Source organism: Cervus canadensis, chromosome 27 (assembly GCF_019320065.1).
Source record: "Cervus canadensis isolate Bull #8, Minnesota chromosome 27, ASM1932006v1, whole genome shotgun sequence".
Lineage (NCBI taxonomy): Eukaryota > Metazoa > Chordata > Mammalia > Artiodactyla > Cervidae > Cervus > Cervus canadensis.
The window spans coordinates 20509288-20524766 of NC_057412.1; the positions used below are offsets into that span (position 1 = coordinate 20509288).

General features: G+C 37.4%; 1 protein-coding gene across 1 annotated transcript in view; it reads left to right on the top strand.

The window, feature by feature from the left end:
- The window catches only part of LOC122428655 (putative uncharacterized protein ENSP00000383407), a 44439-nt gene that overhangs the window by 12688 nt on the left and 16272 nt on the right, over positions 1–15479 (top strand). Inside the window, exon 3 of the mRNA XM_043448680.1 lies at positions 13106–13143. Coding sequence (XP_043304615.1) covers positions 13106–13143 — 38 coding nt within the window. The remainder of the gene's footprint in view (positions 1–13105; positions 13144–15479) is intronic.

Genomic DNA, 15479 nt, shown 5'->3' on the forward strand with positions numbered 1-15479 from the left:
ATTTGTAATCAACACTGCATACAAAAGCATTGATTTTTACCAGGCTGGACAGGAAGGAGCAACAGGATTTATTGTTGATGTGCATTAGAAAACCCAAGATTTTAATCTCCACAAATTGCCTCAAATCATGAACAACCAGTTTGAGTGCAATGTTTGACATTCATTCCGAGATTTCCCTCCATGTGTAAATAATAGTAAACAAGAAAATCTATCACAGTGACTCTTATTATCCTAATTTATATTTCAGGTGTTTCTTTGGTCTGTTTTAAGTTAAATATTTTTAAAATGCAAGTTTATTTATTTCTTTATTTTTATGTTCTTACTCATCAACATTCTGCACTGATAAAAAGCACTGGAGAAATCAATTAAATTGCTCCCAGCTACCAGATGTTAATGAGAGTGTAATATAGCAGATTCAAACACAGTTTTAAAGACAAATGACACGATTCATGTCTAACACTTGGTTAGATCTCAGCACTAATGAGGCCAAGGTCAAGGGTTTAATCCCCTCTTGGCCAGTTAGTTTTGCTCTGTTCCATAGCCACTGGCAGGATCCATGACCCAGCCTGCCATCTTGGCCATGCATGCCATTGATCATTAAGGAATCTGGGTTAGAGGATGAGGTAGCACCATTACCCACTACAGGAAGATCCACTGAAGGGAAAAACAACCCAGCTGACCAGTAGTTTATCTGCCCATGAAGATTTTACTCCCCTATAGTCAGTCTTCAGGCCACTAGTGCAATTCTCAACTTTCAACTTGGCAGAATTTATGGGGCAATGGTGGGCTTCCCTGATAGCTCGGTTGGTAAAGAATCCACCTGCAATGCAGGAGACCCCCAGTTCAATTCCTGGGTCAGGAAGATGTGCTGGAGAAGGGATAGGCTACACACTCCAGTATTCTGGCCTGGAGAATTCCACAGACTGTATAGTCCATGGGGTCGCAAGAGTCAGACACGACTGAGCAGCTTTCACTGTGGGGCAATGGTAAGGGCGTTAAGAGAGAAAACTGAGTTCTCATCTTGGCCTTGTTTCTAAATAGCACTGAATAATCATTACATAATCTGACTCTTTATTGCCTCTATAAAATAATAGGATTAGACTAGATGTTCTCCACGTCCCCTTGCTGCTGGTTCCATGGGTATGTTGTGATATTTTTTTGGAAGGAAGGGTGTTTTCTAAGATAAAGCACTATTATTTTCCTTCTGAAACTGAAGGCAGACTTTTAAGATGGCCTCTAATAAACCCTACTGTATAAATCAGGGTTCTGTAGAGAAACAGAACTAATAGGATGTGGATATATAAAAAGAGGAATTTATTTTAAGGATTTGGCTAGTAGGGAGGCTGGCAGGTCTGAAATTTGGAGGGCAAGCCAGCAGACTTGAGACCCAGGGAAGGGCAGATGTTATAACGAGTTGAAAGGTAGTCTAGAGGCAAAAACCCTCTTCCTTGGGGATTGCAGTCTTTTCTTCCTAAAACCTTCAACTGTTGAGGTGAGGCCCAGCCACATAATACAAAGTAACCTGCTTTATTCAAAGTCTATTTCAATGTTAATTTCATTGGTGTTTGACCAAGTGTCTGGTTCTGTGGCCTAGCCAAATTGACCTACAAAATTCACCATCGTTTTGTCTTTATGTAATACTCACCTTTCTTTGTGTGTGACTTGATCCCAGCAGAATTTGGCAAAGGTGATAGAAAGCCACATCTATGATTAAATTATAAAAGACTCTAACTTCTGTCTTACAAGCCAACTCTCTCCATTGCTATCTTGCTTGCTCATTACAGTGAAGCAAAATCCCATCTAGAAGGGTCCCGTGTGGCCAGGAACCCAGAGCAGCATTCAGCCTACAATCAGCAAGGAGCAGAGGCCTCCATTTCAACAATCTATAGATAACAAATGCTGTCAACAATCGCTGAGAGAGCTTGGAGGAGGATTCTCTTCCCAGCTAAGCCTTTAGATGAGACCTCAGGCTTTTGGGCCAATAGCTTGAATGCAAACCTGAATCAGAGGACCCACATGAGGCCATGCTCATATTCCTGACACAAAGAACTTATGAAATGATACATGTGTATTGTTTTAAGTTGTTACATTTTGAAGTAATATATTGTTTAGTAATAGATAACTAATGCAGGATCTAAAATTAACTTGATAAGTTATTGATCAGAGTTGTTTGTAGATAACCAAAAATCCAAGTTAGTTCATTTAAGCAGAAAGAAATGGATTGCAGGCTTAAAAATTCTCCAAATTGTTGGGAGGTTGAAGGCAGATACTCTAGCTGAGTTTGAAGAAATAACTGAGAAGCACATTGCAAAACTTGCCATCTTGAAGAGAGCCATTGCTTCCAGCACCATCCATCATAAGTGGTGAAATCAAGATGCCACTATCATGGCAGCAGGCTTCATAACTGCACTATCTCTGCTGAGATTTGAAATATTAAAAATGGTTGCCCACACCTTGTTTTTTCTCTCATGTTCAGTTCAGTTCAGTTCAGTCGCTCAGTCGTGTCTGACTCTTTGCAACCCCATGAATCGCAGCACGCCAGGCCTCCCTGCCCATCACCAACTCCCGGAGTTTACTCAAACTCATGTCCATCGAGTCAGTGATGCCATCCAGCCATCTCATCCTCTGTCATCCCCGTCTCCTCCTGCCCCCAATCCCTCCCAGCAAAATGGTCTTTTCCAATGAGTCAACTCTTCGCATAAGGTGGCCAAAGCATTGGAGTTTCAGCTTCAGCATCAGTCCTTCCAATGAACACCCGGGACTGATCTCCTTTAGGATGGACTGGTTGGATCTCCTTGCAGTCCAAGGGACTCTCAAGAGTCTTCTCCAACACCACAGTTCAAAAGCATCAATTCTTCAGCACTCAGCTTTCTTTATGGTCCAACTCTCACATCTATATGTGACTACTGGAAACACCACAGCCTTGACTAGACGGACCTTTGTTGGCAAAGGAATCTCTGCTTTTTAGTATGCTCTCTCTCATGTAAGTCAGTTTTGAATCAGTGTCTTCAGTTGGTCCATGTGATGGATAGGACCTAAGACACACATCTTACCCTAGTAACAAAAGGAATCTTCTATTTCTCTCCTTCTTCCCTTCCTTATCTCTTTCCCTCCTTTGCTTCTCCTTCTCTCTCATCCTCCTCCTTCTCTTCCTCCTCCTTCTTCTACACATTGATTTTACGGTTAGTGAATGACAGATATCAGCTACAGCAAGAAACACATATATCAAAAATATCTAGAGATAAAATGAAACACCACGTAATTAAATGTTTCATTATAAGTATAAAGCCCAACTTCTGCAATAATTCTCAGAAGGGATTTCAAAAAAATAACGCAATAGGAGCACAAAATGTGCAAGTCAAACATAAAAATCCCAGCTTTTAAATTTACCAGCTATGTAATCTCAGACAAGTCCTTTAAACCCAGTTTCTTCTTCTATAAAATAAAGAAACTGCTTGTTACTTTCATTCATCATTTGAGAATAAAAGGTGACAACGCAGTTAACATTATTAGCGCAGTGGCAGGCACAAAGTAGATGATCAATAGTAAGTGTTATCACTAAGAACATGATTGTGGTTTGTGGTTTAATGGTGCAAGTTCAGTGGAGAAGGTAAGGTTTAAGTTGGGCTCGGAAAGGAAGAGCTAGGGTTAAAAATGGTGAAGGGAAAGTAAGTAATACATTACCCCTGCACACTCTCTTAGCATCCTCCACAAAAGGCCTTAAAAAGCACTTAGAGCTAAGTGTCTTATAAACGGACACATGAACACCCTGAAATGTGACATGTCATCTTAGGATAAGTGAGTAATGAAGTCAAAGTAGGTAACTCCCAGAATGGTATTCTAACCATTCAACTGCATTTCTTACTTGCCTCCAAACTATTAAAATTGGGAAATTTTTTTGCTCTGTCTCCATATTAGCATCAGCATTGACATAGCTATTAATAACATAGACACTAAAGGAAGAAAATGAGATTAACAAAGGCATCCTATCAGCCAGGCCTTCATCAAACTATGAACAAGAGGAGTCAGTGTCAAAACAGTGCATATAATCCTTTTCTTGATTTCTAGATTGTGAAACGACTCATAACAAGTTGACATATAAAACACAGATCAGCTTCATTAAAAACCCTGCACTTTTCTTTCATTTTTATTTTTTATTCATTATATTTACAGTCACATACAGCTGTTCTTCTGCCACCATTTCATACGTGAACCATTTCTGGTGGTTTTAATTAGTTTCCTCCCGTAAATAGAGACGTATGTTAAACTAAAATGAAATCAATAGATTAAGGTTAATTATTCCCTATTCTCTTTTTTATTTCCTAAGCTCAGGATACAATTACTAATTGAATCTAATGAAAGCCATGTTATCTCTTTAATCATGTTTTAAAGAAAAGGCTGTAAAGCAAAAAAGCCCATTCCCATTTTAATTTTCTCTTAAAAGCTTTTGTCATCCCTACTGACTTTGGATTGAAATATTGTAGATAAGGAAACGTGGATTGTTTCTACTGGAGGAGTTTTTCAAGTTCTTGTTCACCAACCTTCATGTTATAGGTGTAGAGACTGAAGTTCTGAGAAGGTTCTTGGACCTTACTTAGTTTAATAGCAGACCTGGGAAATCAGGGCTTCCCTGGCAACTGAGCTGGTAAAGAATCTGCCTGCAATGCAGGAGATCCCGGTTCGCTTCCTGGGTTGGGAAGATCCTCTGGAGCAGGGATAGGCCACCCACTTCAGTATTCTTGGGCTTCGCTGGTGGCTCAGACAGTGAAGAATCTGCCTGCAATGCGGGAGACCTGGGTTCGATCCCTGGGTTGGGAAGATCCCCTGGAGGAGGGCAGTCAGCAACCCACTCTAGTATTCTTGCCTGGAGAGTCCCAGTGGACAGAGGAGCCTGGAGGGCTGCAGTCCATGGGATCGCAAAGAATCAGACTTGACTGAACAGCTAAGCACACACACCCACTGGGAAATCAAGCCAGGTTCTGGAGTGCCAGTTCAGCGCTTTTTCATTGTAAGAATGGAACTTGATACTTTCCCCCATCTTATTTCCTATCACACTTTTCACAAGTTTGTTTTTGTTCCATTTGGGGCTATGAGGATTAAATAAGATAACGATATAAGTGGCAGGCAACATGAAATCTAAACATTACTTGTCTTTCTCCTTTCTTAAAGCCTTGTGTAAATATAATTTCATGAATCACAACACGTCTAAGTATACTTAAGCAAGTTCCCAGGTGGCTCAGACAGTAAAGAATCTGCCCCCAGTGGAGAAGACACAGATTACATCTCTGAGCTGGGAAAATCTCCCAGAGAAGGGAATGGCTACCCACCCTAGTATTCTTGCTGGAAAATTCCACAGAGAGAGGAGCCTGGCAGGCTGCAGTCCATGGGGTCATAAAGAGTCAGACACAAGTAAGCTACTAACACTTTCACTTCAAGCAAGTTCTAATAATAAACAAAAGCAAGTTCTAAAAAATGGTACAAATAAACTTATTTACAAAACAGAAACAGACTCACAGATTTAGAGAGCCAATTTATGGTTACCAGGGGAGAAAGGTGGTTGGGGGAGAAATATATTGGGAATTTGGGATTGACACATTACTCACTGCAATGTTTAAAATAAAATGTCTTTCCATGAAAAAAAGAGAAAGAAATCTGGAAAAGAAACTTTTTGAAGAGGAAGAATCTTTTATAATGCAAATAACCATCTTCTAAGTAACCTATTTTGCCATCCTGGATATTTATAGCACTGTGAGGAGTTTGTTAGTTCAGGAATGATAGAAAGCTCACTTAGCTCACCAGGAGACAAATGGCCAAGTTCTACGCAGTTTACCAGCCCTGTCCCTGATGGATTAGACATAGTACCCATGCATTCTCCAGGTGCTCCGAGCTCTAAGATCTGCACTGAGATGATGAGCCTTGTGGGGATACCATACACCACCTGCTTCTCTTGAGGAAATCAGAATTCATTAGCACATAGGATTATTACTCTTTGATAGGAGCTAGACGGGCTGGCAAGAAAGTCTACTTTTCCCATCAGAATGAGCTGATGTTGCTTCTGCTTCTTCTTCTTGATTGCATTCTCCTGGGGGGATAAAATCTGTTTTCCCTAAGAACTATAGGTTTATTATAGTCATATACTGTGGGGGCTCCAATGTGAAGTCTGGCGTCTAAATTCAATGATTCCTGAAGTGCCCGTTCTTAATTAAATGTGCCATCATAAATTACTGGGCATTCTTTGATGATTATGATGATGGCATTCACAAAATGATTAGTGCATTTAAAACACATCAATCTACTATCCATACACTTGTCTTCCAAAAAAACTATCATATTCATACTATATAAAATAGATAACCAATAAGGACCCACTGTACAGCACAGGAAACTATCCTCAATATTTCATTATAACCCTATAAGGGAAAAGAATTTGAAAAAGAATATGTGCGTATGTGTCTAAAATGAAATATAACTGAATCACTGTGCTGCATACCTAAAACTAACACAACATTTTAAATCAACTGTATTTCAATTAAAAAAAAGAATTCAACCCAATCAGACAATGGGCAGAAGACCTCAATGGACATTGCTCTAAAGAAGACATAAGGATAGTCAAAAAACACATGAAAAGATGCTCAACATCACTAATTATTAGAGAAATTCAAATCAAAACTACAATGAAATATGACCTCACACTCGTCAGAACATGTGCATGCATTCATGCTCAGTCGTGTCCAACTCCTTTGCAACCCCATGGTCTGTAGCCCACCAGGCTCCTCTGTACATGGAATTTTCCAGGCAAGAATACTGGAGTGGGTTGCCATTTCCTCCTTCAGGGGATCTTACCAACTCAGGCATCAAACCTGTATCTCTTGCATCTCCTACATTGCCAGGCAGATTCTTTACTACTGTGCCACCTGGGAAGCCCCAGTCAGAATGACCATCATCAAAAGCATTTAAAAAAATAAATGCTAAAGAATGAATAAAGAAAATGGAACCCTCCTACACTGTTGGTAGGACTCTAAATTGGTAGAGTCACTATGGAGAACGGTATGGCGGTTTCTTTAAAAAACTAAAAATAGAGCTACCATATGATCCAGCAATCCCACTCCTGGCAGTATATCTGGAGAAAACCATAATTTGAAAGAATATGTGCACCCAAATGTTCATTGCAGCACTATTTACAATAGCCAGGACATGGAAGCAACCTAAATATCCATCAACAGATTAATGGGTAAAGAAGAAGTGGTACATATATACAATGGAATATTGCTTGTCCATGAAAAGGAGTGAAATAAAGTCATTTACAGCAACATGGATGGACCTAGAAATTGTTATACAGAGTAAAGTAAGTCATAAAGAGAAACAAAAATACTGTATAACATTGTTTATATGTGGAAGCTAGAAAAATGATACAGATGAACTATTTGCAAAGCAGAAATACAGTAGATATAGATGTAGAAAACAAACATGTCCACCAAAGGGGATGAGATAAATTGGGAGATTGGGAGACTAGGATGCACTACTATAAAATAGATAACTAATGAAAACCTACTGTATAGTACAGGAACTCTACTCTGCTCCATGGTGACCTAAATGGGAAGGAAATGTGAAAAAGAGTGGATATATGTATATGTATAACTTTGCTATGCAGCAGAAACTAGCATAACATTGTAAAGCAACTATACTCCACCAAAAAATTTATAAAAAATTATGTGCAAAAATACCAAATTATTCATATTATTGCTTTGATAAGAATATTCTTTCTGAGTTTTCTGTTTAATAGTGGCATATGAAAAGTGAAAGTGAAAGTCACTTAGTCATGTCCGACTCTTTGTGATGCCATAGACTGTAGCCTGCCAGGCTCCCCTGTCCACGGAATTTTCCGGGCAAGAATACAGGTGTGGGCAACCGTTCCCTTCTCCAGGGGATCTTCCAAACCCATGAATCAAACCCATATCTCCTGCATTGCTAGCAGATTCTTTACCATCTGAGCCACCAGGGAAGCCCAGTAGTGGCACACAGTATTATTTTCTCTTCATTTTCACAGTCACTCTCCCTTCTGGCCAACAGTGTTCATTTGTGGGATCTCTGATCTAGATGAAGGGTAGATATTTTATCTGTGTAGTCCCAGGTGGCGCTAGTGATACAGAACCCACCTGCCAATGTAGTAGACTTAGAGATGTGGATTTAATCCCTGAGTTGGAAAGATCCCCTGGAGGAGAACATGGCAACCCCCTCCAGCATCTTTGCCTGGAGAATCCCATGGACAGAGGACCCTGGTAGGCTACAGTCTGTAGAGTCTCAAAGAATCAGAGACAAATGAAGTGACTTAGAATGCATGCATGCATGCCTAGAAGTAGCATTGTGCACTCATTAAGGCGTCAGGCATAAAATCTCAGTTTTACTACTTACTAGTATGTGACCTCATGGAATTTAACTGCTCTGTTCCTCAGTGTATTCTTCTGTAAATTGAAGATGATTATAACAATATAAACCTCACAGGATTGTTGGGAAGGTTAAATGAATTACTACATGTAAAGCATTTGGAACTATGCTTGATAATCCACGAGTGTTCTGCCATTATTATTCTGATAATGTGTTAATCAATAAATTAGAAAAACAATAATAAAAATAAATGAAAAAAAAAGAAATTAGAAAAACAATAGCAACTTGCTTTAACCTATTGGGCTCAGACTAGCTATATTTACTAACATTTCTCTTTGTGGTGTTGTCTATTCAATAATTTAGGAAACTTTTTCATGTGATTTTTCTCCACATGTTTGTAATCAGGTGTAGAAGCAGCATGGAAGAACTCATAGGTTGCAGGCCTCCTTCACAGGGTGATGGTTTGTTATTCAGCACAAAAACCTCCTCCTTGTTTTGAGAACAGAGCTGAAAGCTGGCTACATATTTTTTCATCTCTCTGGTGACTTTCAATGCACTGCAAAATTAACCCACTTTATTATATTTGAAGCATCATAAGCATCCTCTTTGCTAGATGCCTTTTAGAATTTTTTTTAAAGGAACTTCTGTGAATTTCCATGTCTTTTTTTGAACATCTGTGGGACCTTTATTGAAACATAAAAGGCTAAGAAATGTCCAGACACAGGCTCATTCAGTTTGGATGCAGCAATCTTGGAATAATGGTATTTTGATATTAAAATCATTTTAGTTATGCAAATGAATTAGCTTTATTCTTGCAAGAGAATGAGTTGAAATAAAAGAAATTGTGTTAGCTTATTTTAATAAGAAGTTATATGTATGTATACAACTATGTGTGTATCATATTTGTGTTCAACTCTTGCCTCAATATCGGAATTCTATGTAACCATTAATGAATAATTAATCTAATGAGAAATAACATCAGTAAGTACCTTCATTGGTTTGGAGATTTTATAAAGGCTAGCTCATTTAATCTTCAAAATTAGAAAAATCATGAAATCCAACAGGATCCTCTGCTGAGAGCAGTAGTCATTGATTATGGCTTTTGAGAGAAGAACCAGTTGCAATACTTTTTTGACTCTAAAAGAGTGTATGGTACATAATAGATGCTCAATTAATGTTTGTTAAATGAACTGTGGATATATAAATGAATGAATTATATTATTTTAAGGAATACATGGGGGCGATGACAATGCCTAGCATTTAACCAAGGTAAACACTGTATGTGTGACCCTAGACAAGTCAGTTTACCATCTGGGACCTCAATTTATTCATTTGCAAATCAAAGGTCAGATCTCATCAACTCTTCAGTCTTAAAAACTCACCAGTGGGATTCACACCATCATTTACTGTCAATCAACATTCTCTGTACAGAAATACCATTCACATTTCCATTAGCTTGGCAACAACAAGTCCTGACATATTCACTTCATTTTTCCTTTTGACTTTGTGATTTGAAAGTAAGATTTAAAAACCAATAATGCAAGAAACATGCACATATTAGATTCAACCCCAAAGGACAGTCGCCTATAACCACAGTATGAGAATAGATAAATGGTAGTTGGTATCCAAAATTTCTGTATTCTTTTAAAAGGCATCTTCTCTTTCTTCATTTCAAATTGTTTTAAAATTTTCCCTAATTTGATCTAGTTTCATAGTTATGTGAAAGCACTTTGCTCCTAGAGCCTACCCTCTTCTACTTGAAAAATAACACAGGTTGGACATACTTTATCGTTTCTACCAGCCCATTCATAATAATTTGTCTACATTTCATTTTTTTTTATTTTGCTAAAAATTGCCAGGGGTAAAAATTAAATTAAGCCACAAATTCCCTAATGAATGAAAGATAAGACTAATAATTAGTACTTGACTGAGGGGATAATAAAGGCTAATAGGAGTACGCTTTACCTGGTATTTATGGCAAGTGTCAAATTAATGGACTAGACAGAATGACTTCATTGACTCTCTTAAGTGGTATTTTCGTTTTGTAGTTCAGTATCACATACACACAGACACACACACACAGATATAGTTCTGAACATAAAGCTGTGTGTAGTGCTTCTTGACTTGCCCCTCTAGGAATAAAGAACCTGGGGTCTGATCTCCAAAGCACATGACAGTCTGCTTACGTAAGCAGACTGTTTGGTACAAGCAGTACTAAAAATTGCTTAACCAGTTCAGTAGTCATTTACCACTAAGCAACACCCAGGGAACAGATGTCTTATTCTAAGTTAGGTGTTGCCCTGTTTGAGTAATCCTTTTCCTTCATATCATCACACTTGAAAAGCACATTTCATGTGCTTTGCTCTCCTACCCTCTTGTAGGAAGCAGGTTCCCTAAGAAGCACCACATTAACTCCTTCATTTTGATAGAGATTCCAAAGAAATTTTAGCTCAAAATCTTTTTCAAAGTAGTCATTAAAAGAAAACTCTTTAGTAAAAGATCCCCAAACCTAAGCTGATTCATTACAAGCAAAAATTGGATGACCTGGATTCCAGTAAAGCAGAATAAAGTATAGACAGTCTCTAGAGAATGTTGTGACAGTATTTGTTTTAAAAATTACCAGTATCCAGTTATGGTTATATGAAATTTCTTCAATCTTGGTCCAGATATCTTTAAACCTCAGCTCTTAAGGTAACTGTGTCCCTTTCACCACATCAGTAGCCATGCATATTTAACCAGCTTTGTGTAGGTTTGACATCTGATTATATTAACTTAGCCAAGGCTTCACCCAGGTGAAGCAGGAGACTGCTTGAATAATATACCCTCTTCCCCAATTCAAACACTTGGAGCTAAGTTGCACACAAGTTTTGTGTCATCTGGAATTAATCTCTTTGGTAGCAAAAAAAAAAAAACAAAAAACAGTGAATTATTGATACAATAAGTGGATTCAAAAAGAATATGTTTCAAGTGATAACAAATATGAAAGATATTTAACATTTCTTATTTTTCTTGTTTCAAATCTGTCTTTGGTACTGGTTAACTCTAAACCAGACACTATTTCTCGACATACTCTAAAGAGACAGAATTATTCTGAAGACAGCAAGATTTGCAATCTGAAGAGATTTATCTACACTCATGTACACAAATTAATGTGACTGAGGGACAATGGATTCAGATTTTTGAGACATAATTGACTCAAACTGCATAGCTTATAGGGACAGGAAGTTTGGTCCTTCCTAGCTAAATTCCACATATATATGATAGGAAAATACTCCCACAAAGATGGGTGGCCATCCCCTTTCCTGATGACCCTCACAAAGCTGGTATGTCTGCTGATTGTGAGGAAAAAGACATAATGAGCTTCTGGGCTGAGGTTCAGAGGCATTTAGACCAAGACTGAATTTCATAAAAAGACCATGGATAGAGACTGATTACTCTTAGGACACATGACAACAGAGCATAGAGAATCGAAGGAGTGATCAATCTGACCATTAGCTCCTCAAAGTTCTGTTGCTATTCCAACTCACCTCAGGGCTTGGTTGATGGCTCCCTCATCTTTACTTCTGTCCCAGCTCTCTTCTACAAGACTGTCCCCTGGGTGATCCATAGGTATCTTAATTTGGCAAAATTTGTTCAAGTTTGGGGACTGACTGCTTCAGCAGATAGGTTTTCAGTTCTACTCAACAACTTGAAATAAGTAATTCAAATCGTCCTTGAAGTTAAATCTTGATAAAAACATAATAAGGGTTTGAGGAAGGGCCCCTCAGTTACTATGTACAGGAAAGCTTATCTTGGATTTTACAGTACTCAGACTATCAAGCATTGGAATAATAAAACCAATTGTGAGTAAAATCTGCAAAAAACACTATGCTGTATGCTTGAAACAAATGTCATATTGTAAATCCAGCACACTTTAATTTAAAAAAAAAAACTTTCCTTCTTCTGATTTTTGTTCACTACTCCTTTCGGCCTTAGCTTTTGTGTTTTCCTCCTGATATGGAATACTGGTTCCCAAATTCTTTGCTACAAAAATTCCTACCACACCAAACAAAACTCTTCAGAACATGATCTGCTGTCTATCATATAACGGGTGTTCAAAAAACACTTTGAACACCAAATACATAAATGGTTTTTGGATGAAGGACTTGATGAATGATAAAGAGAAAATCTGAAGAGAGTTCTTAAAGGTGTCTAGAAGCAGTTTAAGCCCTTTCAAGGATGGATGGTGAAAGATGTGGTGACATTGTCTTCTGCCAGGGTATAAGGGATATAACATCAGCTTCTCTGAGGAAAAAGGCTGGATGAATCACAGGTGTATTTCTATACACTTGAGGTTTTGTGGTAGGCTACTGTCCATCTTTCTCAAAAGAAGAGAATGTAATTAACATACTCATATATATCTTTCCTTGTGGTCTTGATAGGTTGATGGAGGATATAAAGTTGAGGTTACAAGGATTTAACTACAGATTTTTGTTTAAAGGATTTGCTTATTAACTGTCAAGGGCTTAGAATAAGGTAAACATGTATCAAAGTTACAAATAGAGAAAAAAGTGAAAACTAGAACCATGATTATACTAAATATATTTAAAAATGCAGTCATTTTAGTAGGAAAAGGCAAAGTGAACTCCATTTGGATTATACCCAAAGATAAACTATACTTGAATTATCTTTTTGATTTCTTGGGGTATTATTTAATTTTACTTTTTATTTTATTTTACAGGAAGTTTCTAATTTTGAGAATGGGAAAACAAAAAGAAAGTAAGTCAAATTTACTTTGAAAACTTTATGTTCTCTTAGTTCTATAATGTTGAATGGAATATTTTAGTGGGTTTCCTGTCAAAGTGCTTTTTAAAAATCGTCACGTACCAATCTAGGTATACTTTACTCTGCTACCATTTATATTTATGCTGATGCATAGGGAACTGGTGTTGTGACATTGCTGTAGACAAGGATGTGCAAATTAAATTTTCAGAAGAAGAAACGTGTCTAAACTAGGTTCAGATTAAAGTGGAAGCCTACTCGAAAACATGTTTCTATAGGTGACCTATTAATCTTCTGGAGTTCTTCTAATCCAAATAAGAATGTGTTTGCAAAGAGATTTGGGTTATTTAGGTCAGGCTTGGCTTTATATTCAGCACATCAAGCTGCCAGAGGACGCGACACACACATGTTGCATAAGGTAATGGGATTTTTAACTAATAAGCAGGAAATACATAGTGGCAGGAAGTTGGTTTATGGGGAAATTTCCAGATTGATTGCTGATGATACAGAAGAACGACTTCCTTGCACCCCGGAATGGTCTGAGACTAAATTGTCAATATGTGAATTTCTTTCTGGATGTGGTCTTTTTCGACAGCTCTTACCTCCCTCTGCCCCCACCTCCACCCACAAAGCACTTTGTACTTTCATAGTCTTCCCTCCCTGTCTTGCTAAAAGCTTTCTCCCAGTAAGGATATAAAATGCATCCATAGTAAGTAGGTAATTGCATGATTAACAGCTTAGAGCACCTGCCAGGGTAGTTGTATTTTAGCCACAGTTAGCTACTGAAACTACATCAGTGGCATTTTAAGCATGAGTAGGAATAAAGAAGGGTTTTTTTTAATCAGGGATTTTCTCAGACTTAAAAGTCTCCCCTCCTCTGTAACTGTTTATTCTATCCATGGATAAGGAATTCACTAATTCCAAATCAAATCCTTACACAAAATTACAGCTATTGGTTTATGACTGATGCTTCTACAGATTAGATGATATCCAAACATGGAGGGGCAGAAGCAGGATGAATGAGAGGGAAAGTACCTGATGATGACTAAACTAGGATTTTTCAAACATAAGCCAAATCAATTAACATGCTTTTCAAATTCCTACCAGTTAAAGTTGAAAACTTTATTGAGTCCCTCAATTCTTTTGTCCATCACTCCCCTAAAAAGAATAATCTCTTCTGTCATTATGCACCTACTTCACTTTATAATAGTATAAGTAGCTTTTTTCAGAACACTTGCTACTTCCCAACAGATGTCCTGAACAAATATTTTGCATCAAAAAATGAAAACAAACCAAAATAAAATGGTTAAGAAAAAAGAAACACTCGATATGCAGGATTTTGCTTACAACCTTGAGCTTAAAAAAGGTGAATAATGGAAAACACTCCAGTTATAACAAAATTGTGTATACATACACGATATGCTTGTAAATTGACTAACACAATCAAATGTCAATTTATAGTCAATCTTATTTCATTTCTATCCACCTGACTCACCATTCCCACCATCTGCACTGGGGTTTTTATAAAGCATTTCTCAGACATACAATTTCATTTTCCACTATATCGTTAAAAAACAAGAATCATTTTTAAAAGCATAACCACAACATCACACTTAGAAAAAAACATAACTAGTGCTCTAGAACAAAATAAGAAAAATAACCTAATATCACCAAGTGTAGAGTCAGTGTTAAAATGTCTCTGGTAGCCTCAAGTGTTTTTTTTAATAGTAGCTGGTTTATTTGAATCATGATCCAAAGAAGCCTCATGCAGTGCATTTTGTTCATGTTTCTTAATTTATAGGTCTCTCTTCCTATATATTTGTTGAAAAAACTGAATTGTTCTTTCTGAGGAATTTTCCATAGTTTTGAATTTTACTGATTACATCCTGTGTGTGTGTGTTTTAAACACATGCTCTCTGTTCTGTTTACTGTAAATTTTTAGTTAGATCTCCAGGCTTGATAAGATTAAAGTTTCACAAGGCTTGATAACATTCAAGTTATTTCTGTCTATCTATTTATTTTTAAAGTAGGTCATCAGTGACTGTATAATTCCTGTTGCTTTACATGGGAAGCTCACATATCTGCTTGTCTCTATTTTTATGACTGTGAAGTTGCTTAGTAAGTTCAGATGGTATCAGACTGATCCATCCAGCACAAGTTGCCCATCAGCCTTTCGATTAAAAACTTTAATTGCAATTGGCAATTACTGCACAGATTTATTGTTTTATCAGGGATTGTACAGTGGTTGTATTCAAATTGCAACATTTTTCTGTATTTATTGAATATAGTTATTTTTAAAAGAACTATTTGATTATTTTGAGGTACATTCATAT